The 12142-nt window shown below is 42.1% G+C and overlaps 1 protein-coding gene across 6 annotated transcripts in view; it reads left to right on the top strand.

Annotated features, from left to right (window-relative positions):
* Window positions 1-12142, top strand: part of SFMBT2 (Scm like with four mbt domains 2) — a 300595-nt gene that overhangs the window by 83821 nt on the left and 204632 nt on the right. For 5 of the 6 annotated variants that reach the window (XM_040413315.1, XM_040413318.1, XM_040413313.1 and 2 more), the window contains one exon: window positions 9681-9839. In XM_040413315.1, coding sequence (XP_040269249.1) covers window positions 9734-9839 — 106 coding nt within the window. In that variant the 5' untranslated portion in view covers window positions 9681-9733. Of the gene's footprint in view, window positions 1-8535; window positions 8546-9678; window positions 9840-12142 lie in introns of all 6 variants that reach the window. The other variant, XM_040413314.1, reaches the window with a different exon arrangement.

Here is a 12142-nt window from a genome sequence, read left to right on the forward strand (position 1 = left end):
TAGGGGTTTCCTAGGAGATGACCTTTCCCTTCTCCCTAGCCTTGAGGCCTAGTTCTTTTTCCTCTCCCTTATGTTGTCTTTCTGGTGTCCTTCCTCTCCCCATTATTCGTGACAATATGTTGACACAGGGCTGTGGTGCCAACAGTGGCACCCTGGTCATGCTTCACCTTCTGCCCACAGATTCGGCAAATGGCCATGTTCACCTCCTCCGGCGGCTTAACATAAAACTGCCACACAGCCGAGTAGGTGATTTTACCCCCAACACTCCGCACTGACTGCTACCGCCGCTCCCTTCGTGAACCCCTGCACCAGTACTTTCCGGGCAGGTAGGCTCCTGCGAATCGGGTGGTCTACCCCAGGCACGTTTGGCTTCTGACCTTCCACTGCTGCCATCCTGCTGACTCCCGGCCACGCTACCGACTTGCTAGCTCCGCCTCTGCCTGACGTGCAATCTGCCACCCTCTTCTCCCGATGATGAAGCCATTTTGCCATCCAGCTCTGAATTGCAATCGGTTCCATCATCATCGAGTACTTTCTGCACGTCACTGATGTCCTCCTCAACGGTCACTGAGCCAGGAGCCTGACCGCTTGCAACACCAGCTCCCACGCCACTGTCCTCATCACTACTTTCCCGCCTAACAGAGGAAGCAGTGGATGTCTCTACCAGATTTTGGCTGGGCAGTAGCTGCTGACTGTCCTCTAGTAGCTCGTCCTTGCTGTATAGTGGAGCTGAGCCCATAGCATATAATACTTCTCTGGCTGAGGGAACAGAAAAGTACAGAGGCAGATTGAGGACAGGTGAGGGCACAGGGCCTGCTCCCAGGCGATGCCTACTAAGGGTTGTGTCTGATGAACCCACTGACTCTTGGCTAGGGGTGTCACTTGGGATGAAGTGGATGACCGAGTCAACAATTCAAGAACCGCTGGGTTGCTGGTCAAGACACGACACCAGGAGCTCAGGCCGAAGTGACCCCTGCTGCCAAGCCCCCTTACTCTGCTGCGACCTGTGCCTGCGCCAGAAGCATTTAGGCCTCTGCCCCTCCCCTGTGCAGGGCCTGTCACTTCTCAGTCTGACATACTGTTAGATCAAATAAGTAAATAAAAAGGAAATTAATACACCCCAAAAAAGGCTGTAATTTTGTCACTCCACCACACAGCCGCAAATAAAAAATTTTGCCACTATTACGCGCTAAGAAAGGCTTTAGAATATATAAATGCTCCTCTGAATGGCAAATAATACTTTTTTTGCTGCTTATACACGACAAAATAGGCTTTGGAACAATATAACTGCACCGCTGAACGGCAAATACTTTTTTTTGCCACTAATACATGCCAAAAAAGGCATTATAACATATAGCTGCGCAGCTGTACCGCAAATAATACTTTTTTCGCCACTAATACACGCTAAAAAAGGCTTTAGAACATATAACTGCAGTTCTGGATGGCAAATACTTTTTTTGCCACTAATACACGCCAAGAAGGGCTGTAATTTTGTCACTTCACCACACAAAGGCTAATAAGCCCTTTTTTTGCAACTAATACACGCCAAAAAAGGCTTTAGAACATATAACTGCACCGCTGAACAGCAAATAATACTTTTTTTGCCACTAATACACGCCAAAAAAGGCTTTAGAACATATAACTACACCACTCAACAGCAAATACTTTTTTTTTGCCACTAAGGGCTGGAATTTTGTCACTTTATCACACAATAAGCCTTTTTTTGCCACTAATACACGTCAAAAAAGGCTTTAGAACATAACTGCACCGCTGAACAGCTAATAATACTTTTTTTGCCTCTAATACACGCCAAAGAAGGCTTTAGAACATAACTCCACTGCTGAACGGCTAATAATAAAAGAAAATTGCCACTAATACACGACAAGAAAGGCTTTGGAACATATTACTGCACCGCTGAACGGTGAATAATACTTTTTTTTCCCCACTAATACACGCCAAAAGGGGCTGTAATTTTGTCACTTCACCACACAACTGCTAATAAGTCCTTTTTTCCCACTTATACATGCCGAAAAAGGCTTTAGAGCATATAACTGCACCACACAAGGGCATAATAAGACGTATAAATATTTCCTAGTAATAAACCCTGTTAATGGCTTTATCACCCAGCACACAGCACTTGCACCCCAATAAAGAGGTATCATCTATTGCAAACCTGAAAGCAGCAGTATAATCGCAATTTGGATTCGCAGTCAGTGCAGCAAGGTGTAATAGGATTGTTCCTATTACCCAAGCTGTACACTCCCCTATTGGACCCTGTTCTGCTTCAATACTGTACTTCAATAATTCCTCCCTATCCTTTCCCTACACTTCTAATGCTCTTTCCCTGAACTTCTATTCAGCAAAATAAAAGTTTTAAAGTCTTTTCTAGAACTTTCCCTAGCACCTGCCGACGTCTCTCCCTGCACTAAGTTCACTGGAAAATGGCAGAATCCAAGATGGCTGAGGCTATTTATAGGGCTGTGGGAATGCCGTGGAATTTTTTTCTTTTTTGTCTTTTTGGTTGGTGGATTGCCCCTTCAGCCGCTGGCACACTGTATCTATTTGACAGCTGTGCTGCTCATACCATTTTTATGTTTTTATCTATCTATCTATCTATCTATCTATCTATCTATCTATCTATCTATCATCTATCTATCTATAGCACTATTTATCTGGCAATGACTACATAACAGTGTATACTTTTGTATCCCCATGTATCTCTTTATCTATATATCTGTTATCTATATATCTGTTATCTATCTATCTATCTATCTATCTATCTATCTATCTATCTATCTATCTATCTATCTATCTATCTATCATCTATCTATCATCTATCTATCTATAGCACTATTTATCTGGCAATGACTACATAACAGTGTATACTTTTGTGAGGTTAATTCTTGCCCATGAAATTTTCAGTTTTGCCGTTTATTACCTTTCCTCTTGGCTCGGCATATCCTAGGGTGAGTAGCATATGATGACTGGCTTTGAAAATAAGAAAGAGAACTGGGGAGTTATGACATATGTGTCCATGTGTGGTCACCCAAAGATGGGGAACGTCCATTTATGTACAGGTGAAACTCGAAAAATTAGAATATCGTTAAAAGTTCATTTATTTCAGTAATGCAACTAAGGGCTCTTTCACACCTGCGTTATTGTCTTCCGGCATAGAGTTCCGTCGTCGGGACTCTATGCCGGAAGAATACTGATCAGGATTATCCTAATGCATTCTGAATGGAGAGAAATCCGTTCAGGATGCATCAGGATGTCTTCAGTTCCGGTACGGAACGTTTTTTGGCCGGAGAAAATACCGCAGCATGCTGCGCTTTTTGCTCCGGCCAAAAATCCTGAAGACTTACCGCAAGGCCGGATCCGGGATCAATGCCCATTGAAAGGCATTGATCCGGACCCGGCCTTAAGCTAAACGTCGTTTTGGCGCATTGCCGGACCCGACATTTAGCTTTTTCAGAGTGGTTACCATGACTGCCGGGACGCTAAAGTCCTGACAGCCATGGTAAGTGTAGCGGGGAGCGGGGGAGCAGCATACTTACCGTCCGTGCGGCTCCCCGGGCGCTCCAGAGTGACGTCAGGGCGCCCCAAGCGCATGGATCACGTGATCACATGGATCACGTCATCCATGCGCATGGGGCGCTCTGACGTCATTCTGGAGCGCCCGGGGAGCCGCACGGACTGTAAGTATACCGCTCCCCGCTCCTACTATGGCAACCAGGACTTTAATAGCGTCCTGGGTGCCATAGTAACACTGAAAGCATTTGGAAGACGGTTCCGTCTTCAAATGCTTTCAGTACACTTGCGTTGTTACGGATCCGGCAGGCACCTCCGGCAACGGAAGTGCATGCCGGATCCCAACAACGCAAGTGTGAAAGAGGCCTTAAAAGGTGAAACTAACATATGAGATAGACTCATTACATGCAAAGCGAGATATTTCAAGCCTTTATTTGTTATAATTTGGATGATTATGGCTTACAGCTTATGAAACCCCAAAGTCACAATTTTGAGGTACCCTTTGCTCAGGGAATACGGATTAATTAGCTGAATAGAGTGTGACACTTTGAGCCTCGAATATTGAACCTTTTCACAAAATTCTCATTTTAAGCTGCATTAATGCAATTCCTTTAAATTTGCATTACTGAAATAAATGGACTTTTGCATGATATTCACATTTTTCCAGTTTCACCTGTATATGTCCTGTACTGTTACTATGGAGGGATGGAGGTGATAGCACTGATGCTTTCGACCTGTAGGGAGCCTTTTAGAGAAAAAACATTGGTCGGTAGCTTAGATCACTGTGTTGCAGTGATGTGGATAATGAGCCTATTTGCAGTATCAATATTGGCTTGCTTTACTGTATCTGAAATCAGCGCAGCTTCCATCCGTGTAGCTTTCCACCCATAACATAAGGATGTGTCCTTGTCAAAATACCAGGAGCTTTTCACAACTCCTTATATTTTGCCACTTAACAACATGCTCTGTTTATACTGTCACCCCTGAGCTCAATTTAAGGTGATGGATAGGGTGCTGCTGAGTTAATACACAAGCTCTTCTAGCAGCCACACTCTATCTGTCCTTGATGTCAAACTGAGAGGAGAAATGCTTGCATTACAAACAGCCCCATTGTATGAATAGAATACATACGTTTCAATTGAACATTTGATGTACAGACTGTGCATTATAAAACTCCAGAGGGAACACTAAATATCCTTCAGACCGCCATTCGGCTAATGTCTTGTAACCAACGTGACGATCTCTGCACAGCGTACACTGGAGTATTGATGGCTTCCTGTATGGGCTGAAGTGCATTTCTTAAGCCTCGGGTTCCTAGCAAACTGTGGAAAGTATGTTGCGGTCCCCATTGCACGGGCAACGTCCGTGCGGCGACCGGGACGGATTGAGACCCATTCAACTTGAATGGGTCCGTGATCCGTCCGCACTGCAAAAAAAAAAAATAGAACAAGTTCTATTTTTTTGCGGTGCCTCCGTGGGGTTCTGATCTATGCTTCCGTTCCTCATCTCCGTGATTGCGGTCCCATTTAAGTGATGCGGAGTGCACATGGGCTGGTGCCTGTGTATTGCAGACCACAATTTGGCCACGGGCACACAACGTTCGTGTGCAGGAGGCCTTAATAGGGTTTTATATGAGTGCAGTATTGGTTGTTTACCCAGTCGTAACTAAACAGCACAGATCATATCAGCTGCTAACTAGAGGTTTCTCACAGATAAAGCTGAGAGATTGCTTCATCCTTCCTGTTTTATGATTGGACTGAGTGTTGTATGCTCTGTCTTGTGTAACGACATAGAACGTTCTGACTTGGAAATAGATTATTATATAGGCTTGAAAGGCCCACAAATAGCAGGGTGTCTTTATCCTGTATCCCCTTCCAACATCAAGGCTTGAAAGGCCTGTAACATATTGTTCTTCCATTTTTTGTTTATATTTCAGCTTCTTATTATTCTTCTCCGCCCTCCCCTTTTTCTATACGCTACTCCTCCTACAGTTTTGGGGTGCATACGCCAAACTTTCCACACTTCTTCGACCTATAGCCAAGTAAGTTGCTTGTGCTTTAATAAGTGATCCCATCCTCCGGGCCCCATGCGAGTAGACTTTGACAGGGAAAATTTTCAAATTGCGCCCACTCGCACAGTTTTGAAACTACACTCCCCAAACATATTGTTGGTGTCAACCCAATAAAAAGGTGCATTTTGGGTTACACCCAAAAGTGGGGGAGCTAGCAACGGCCAATGATAATTTAGCTATTTTTTATACGCTACTCCTCCCACAGTTTTAGGAGTACAATTACCAAACTTTGCACACTTGTTTGGCACATACCCGAATAGGTTGCTTGTGCTTTTTTAACCGATCCCATCCTTCGTGCCCTTTGGGACGGCCCCCCGAAGACCCCACTTTTTGCCTTAGACTTTCAGCGGAAAAATTGTAAACTTTTGCCACTCGTACAGCTTTGAAGTTAAACTCACCAAACTTGGGTCAATTAGTCATGGGGTCAACCTGAAAATTTCTGTCACATTTCGGGGACCTTGAAAAATGGGCAGAGCCACAAACAACCAATCAGATTTTCCCTATTGACTTCAATGAGAAAATTTAAAAAGCTGACATTCTCAGAGTATTTAAGCCAGAATACCCAAACTTGGCACCGTGGGTCACTGGGTGACTGGGGTTAAAATTTATAAAAAGTGGGCGGAGTCTACAATGGCCAATAAAATTTCAGCAATTTGTTTAAAGTGAACCTGTCACCAGGATTTTGTGTATACAGTAGAGCTGAGGACATGAGTTGCTAGATGGCCGCTAGCACATCTGCAATGCCCAGTCCCCATAGTTCTGTGTGCTTTTATTGTGTAAAAAAAACTGATTTGATACATATACAAATTAACCTGTGATGAGTCCTGTCCCTGACTCATCTCACGTACAGGACTCATCTCAGGTTAATTTGCTTATGTATCAAATCGTTTTTTTATACACAATAAAAGCACACAGAGCTATGGGAACTTGGTATTGGGGATGTGCTAGCGGCCATCTAGCAACCCATGTCCTCATCTCTACACACAAAATCCCGGTGACAGGTTCCCTTTAAATGGGAAAATTTAAAACTGCCGCTGCTCTTAGACTGTTAATGGCAGGGTCCTCAAACTTGGCACAGTTCGTCACTGGAGGACTGGGATTCAAATTCAGAAAAGTGGGCGGGACCAAAGACAACCAATCAGATTTCTTTGATTGATTTAAATGGGAAAAATTAAAAATGCTGCCATTCTTACATTATTGATAGACCTCAAATATCACAAATATGGTCATTGGGTGTTTCCACTTCAAGCTTAGAAAAAAATAAAATTGCTGCCATTTTTACACATTAAATGCCATAATTCCAGTGTTAGTCACTGGGTGACTGTGGTTCATAATTAGGAAAAAAAGGGGTGGGGCAACAACAGCCAATCAGATTTCAGCCATTGAACTTAATGAAAAAAAATATATAAATTGCTGCTATTATCACAGTTTAAATGCCAAGTGTCCCAAACTTAGCACAATTACTCACTGGGTGGCTGCGGTCAAAATTTAGGAAAACTGGGTGGAGCCTAAAACAGCCAATCAGATTTCACCTATTGACTTAAATGTAAAACTTTCAAATACTGCCATTCTCACAGTTTTAAAGTCAGAGGCCCCAAACTTGGCACAGACCATGACTGGGCGAATAGGGTTAAAATTCGGAAAACTGTGCGGAGCTTAAAACAGCATATCAAATATTACCTAGGGCTATTCAATATTTAAATTGCTGCCATCCTTACACTGTTAATGGCAGGGCCATTAAACTTGGTACATTCGGTCAATAGGTGACTGTAATTCAAATTTAAAAAGTGGGCGGAGCCAAACACAGCCAGTCAGATTTTTTTGATTAATTTAAATGGGAAAAATTAAAAATGCTGCCATTCTCACATTATCGATGTCAAGGACCTCAAATATCACAGATGTGGTCATTGGGTGTTTCCATTTCAAGGTAAGAAAAAGTGGGTGAGGCCACCAACAACCAATCAAATTTCTCTCATTGATTTTCAGTAGAGTGCTACTCCTCCCACAGTTTTAGGAGTGCAATTTTGAAACTTTACGCACTGCTTCGGCCCATAGCCATGGAGGTTGCTTGTGCTTTGTTAAGCAATCCCACCCTCCGTGCCCCTGAGGCTCTAGCGTTTTCAAGCCAACATCCTGTAGTTTCTTCAGAAATGACACCATCTAATTATTATTATTATTTTTCTTGAAAATGAGTACATTATTTTTTCTTTATTGAAAAATAGCTTTCTGTGTTCAAATAACAGCAAATAACCAATGTGGCAATTTATAAAAAAAATGGCTGGATATTATTTCACTGAGGGCTCATGCACACGATCGTGTGCCGCCCATTCCGTGCATTGGGGATCGCAAATCGCGGTCCCCAATGCGCCTGCACTGATAATAGAGCATGTACATTTTTTTGCTCCGTATCTTCCGGATTGTGGACCCATTCGCATGGCCGATGCCCATGTATTGTGGACCCGCTGTTTGCAGGCCACATTACAGGCAGAACTGGCACACATTTGTGTGCCTGAGCACTTACACTGATATTAGGCAACATCACTGGGGAATTGCTCAAAGTTGAGGATGGAAAGTTTTGTGGGGTAGAACTTTGGTTCACACTGCACTTAGGCACTGTATTTGGCAGACATGTTTAAAGCATGCTGTCAAAAATATGTAACTGTATGCCTACTGACTTACATATATACATAGGAGCTTTTTAAAAGAGATAAAATGTAGCAGAGAACACTCGGCATTCTTGCTGCGCATTCATATGCTGTTTGAAGCAATTCTCATTCTAAGTGAATGAGCGGCACACTGCACAAGGAACATAGGCACTATGTTAATGCCATAGTGTGCCATGCTGGTTGCGTTGGCAGCTGCTACATCTGTATGTACAAGTTCAGTATGGACAGCATGGTGGCTCAATGATTAGCAATGGTCATTAGCAATGGTGCCTTGCAGCCCTAGGTCCTGCATCTGCATGGGTTTCCTCCGGTAACTATGGTTTTCTCCACAATCCAAAGACATACTGATAGGGAACTTAGATTGTGAGCAGAGTAAGTACAGTAAGTGATGATAATGGCTGTAAAGTGGTGTGGAATATAGCAGCGCTATGGATGGTAAATTTTAGGACTTTATTTCTCCCTATTAGTCCAAAGAACAGTAAAAAGAAAATCTATACAGCGTGATATACTTCATTTGTTTGCGTACCTGTGTATTAAAAGCAACAATTTTCAGTACAGTTGAGGTAAAGGTATACCAAGCATGTTCCACAAGGTAACACATTTAGCCTTTGTTAGGCTTCTGATAGTCTATAGACACGTCAGACATATATGGTAGAATTAGGGCTCATGCACACGAACGTATTTTCTTTCCGTGTCCGTTACGTTTTTATGGCGGACCGTATGCGGAACCATTCACTTCAGTGGGTCTGCAAAAAAAATGGAAGTTACTCTGTGTGCCTTCCCGTTTCTGTATGTCTGTATTTAAGTTCCGCAAAAAATAGAACATGTCCTATAATTGTGCGCATTACGGACAAGGATAGTACTGTTCTATGAAGGGCCAGCTGTTCCGTTACGCAAAATACGGAATGCACACGGACGTCATCCGTGTTTATTGCGGATCCGTTTTTTGCGGGCCGCAAAATACATATGGTCGTGTGCATGAGCCCTAACTCTGTGCATGCAAAATGTTTCATTATCAAGGTGTCTATGATGTATGTGTGATCCCATGGTCTTGTAGCACAATCTTTTGGAGCTGAGACTCCACCTGACAGGGTGCTGGAACAGAAAGTGCTCTGTGAACCTGCTGATTTAATCCTTTATGGGCACCTCATTGATTCTTCGATTTGATAGGTCACTGACTTACTCATGACTTGTACTCTCATTTTAAGTTAACCGTGGCTTAATGCAAGTATTGATATCAGCACGGGATGTATTGATCGCTATTGATTTACAGTAAAATACAATCTCACTTGCATAAATAGAAATATGTTGACTGTCAAGTTGGAAGCTAGTACAGCATGTGTCTTTTTGTTTTTATCATTATATATGGAGCATGATGAAGAAAATAGCTAATTGTGCTTTTATTTTTTGTCTAGGAATAACTTTTCCTATAATGAACTAGAAAAAAAAGGAAAGAGAAATTTTAATAATGGAGACCAGGGTGGCAGCAATACAAGTAAATCAAGACAAAGCAAATCTACATATGGAAAAATCTAACAGCCCAAGTAATGGCAGCCGAGAATTATTTGTATCAGGTAAGATCAGAAAAGATGTTAGTTGCAGAATTAGTCACTAATGTACCAGACATTTTCCAAGTATAATTTTTCTCTTAAAAGGTTCTATTATACCGTGGGGGACATTTATGAAATCTGGTGTTAAAAAGTCAGAAGTGCTGTCACGTGACATTTTGTGCAAAATTGTGTGACTTTTGGCCTCCTCCAGCACTCTGTGAATTTAATAGTGAATGGACCAAATATGCTCCTGTACAAGGCTCCTCAGTTTAGGTCCTATCTTTAAAAAGAAAAATAGGCAAATAATGTCATGCCACTTAATGATTACAATCTAATTTGTCAGCTTAAACTATTATCTAGTGAAGCATGGAAGTCCATTTTCTTCCGAAATGTATTCCTAAAGGATCAGCTGAATGGCCTGCTAAAGATAATGAAAGTTGGCAGCTACCAACTAAAGATAGGTTCTAATTGCTTACACAGCAGATGCATGCTGAGCACTGACAAATCTTAAAAAAACTTTCAAGAATTTTAGGAAATACTTTTAGATACAACGCTCACTTGCCTAATTAAGCAGCAAGATTCAGATTTGTAACAGTGTAGTTGGTCATCGTTGTCTTCATTATTGTTTCTCTGATCATGGCCTGTAAAATATATATTATATTAGTTTAAGGTCTTTGCTATTCTTATTACAACTAAAGAATATTTTACTCTTTAGCTAGGATGAATATTTAAAATGTATGGAAGGATTGCGCTGCAGGAGAGAAATCTTCTCTGTGTATAAAAGTTCCCTTTATATAATCTTCAACTAATAGGACCACATGCCAACCTCACAATCCAACACTGGTATGGAAACCTGTAATGTGATGAGAAAGCGCACTATGGTGTAGCAGGCTCCAAGCACCTAACCACCGTGTGAATAGATTATACTCACAAGATTCCTGATTAGTGAACACGTGTAGAAATCTGGATGATATCTCCGATAGAAACTCTCCTATAAAGAAGAAAACTATAGTGTAGTATGTAACAACACTTAAAGCGCCTGCAAACAGATTGTACTCACAGAGCTTCACTAGTAAGGTGCGTGAATAAGATCTTGAAGGAATCTTCACAAACAGCTTGGCGGGTGGAGTAGGCGTGGATCAGGAAACAGAGACTCTATTTATTTATTTTTCTAGGATGAATATTTTCTGCTACTACATAATGGAAACCTCTGTTCACACTACTGTCATTGCTTCTGTTCTTAACCTCTTCCCATCTAGTAACGTACTATTAGAACACTGAAGTAATGCCCAGAGATGTAATAGTATGGCACAGAGATGGCACAGGCTCAGGAGCTGGCCCCGTGCCATCGCTTGGAATACACTCTGCTCTCACTGCTTCAATTTGACCCTTAGATGCCGCAATCAGTAGTAACCAGTGACCACAGTATCTGAGTGGTTAGAGGGAATAGTTGTCATTGCATCCAGGGGTGGTCTTGGCTGTTATTACATCCTGCCTCTGGTAATCAAATATATATATATACACTGTATATATATATATATATATATATATATACAGTACAGACCAAAAGTTTGGACACACCTTCTCATTCAAAGAGTTTTCTTTATTTTCATGACTATGAAAATTGTAGATTCACACTGAAGGCATCAAAACTATCAATTAACACATGTGGAATTATATACATAACAAACAAGTGTGAAGCAACTGAAAATATGTCATATTCTAGGTTCTTCAAAGTAGCCACCTTTTGCTTTGATTACTGCTTTGCACACTCTTGGCATTCTCTTGATGAGCTTCAAGAGGTAGTCCCCTGAAATGGTTTTCACTTCACAGGTGTGCCCTGTCAGGTTTAATAAGTGGGATTTCTTGCCTTATAAATGGGTTTGGGACCATCAGTTGCGTTGAGGAGAAGTCAGGTGGATACACAGCTGATAGTCCTACTGAATAGACTGTTCGAATTTGTATTATGGCAAGAAAAAAGCAGCTAAGTAAAGAAAAACGAGTGGCCATCATTACTTTAAGAAATGAAGGTCAGTCAGTCAGCCGAAAAATTGGGAAAACTTTGAAAGTAAGGGCTATTTGACCATGAAGGAGAGTGATGGGGTGCTGCGCCAGATGACCTGGCCTCCACAGTCACCGGACCTGAACCCAATCGAGATGGTTTGGGGTGAGCTGGACCGCAGAGTGAAGGCAAAAGGGCCAACAAGTGCTAAGCATCTCTGGGAACTCCTTCAAGACTGTTGGAAGACCATTTCAGGGAACTACCTCTTGAAGCTCATCAAGAGAATGCCAAGAGTGTGCAAAGCAGTAATCAAAGCAAAAGGTGG

This window comes from Bufo bufo, chromosome 1, assembly GCF_905171765.1.
Source record: "Bufo bufo chromosome 1, aBufBuf1.1, whole genome shotgun sequence".
NCBI lineage: Eukaryota > Metazoa > Chordata > Amphibia > Anura > Bufonidae > Bufo > Bufo bufo.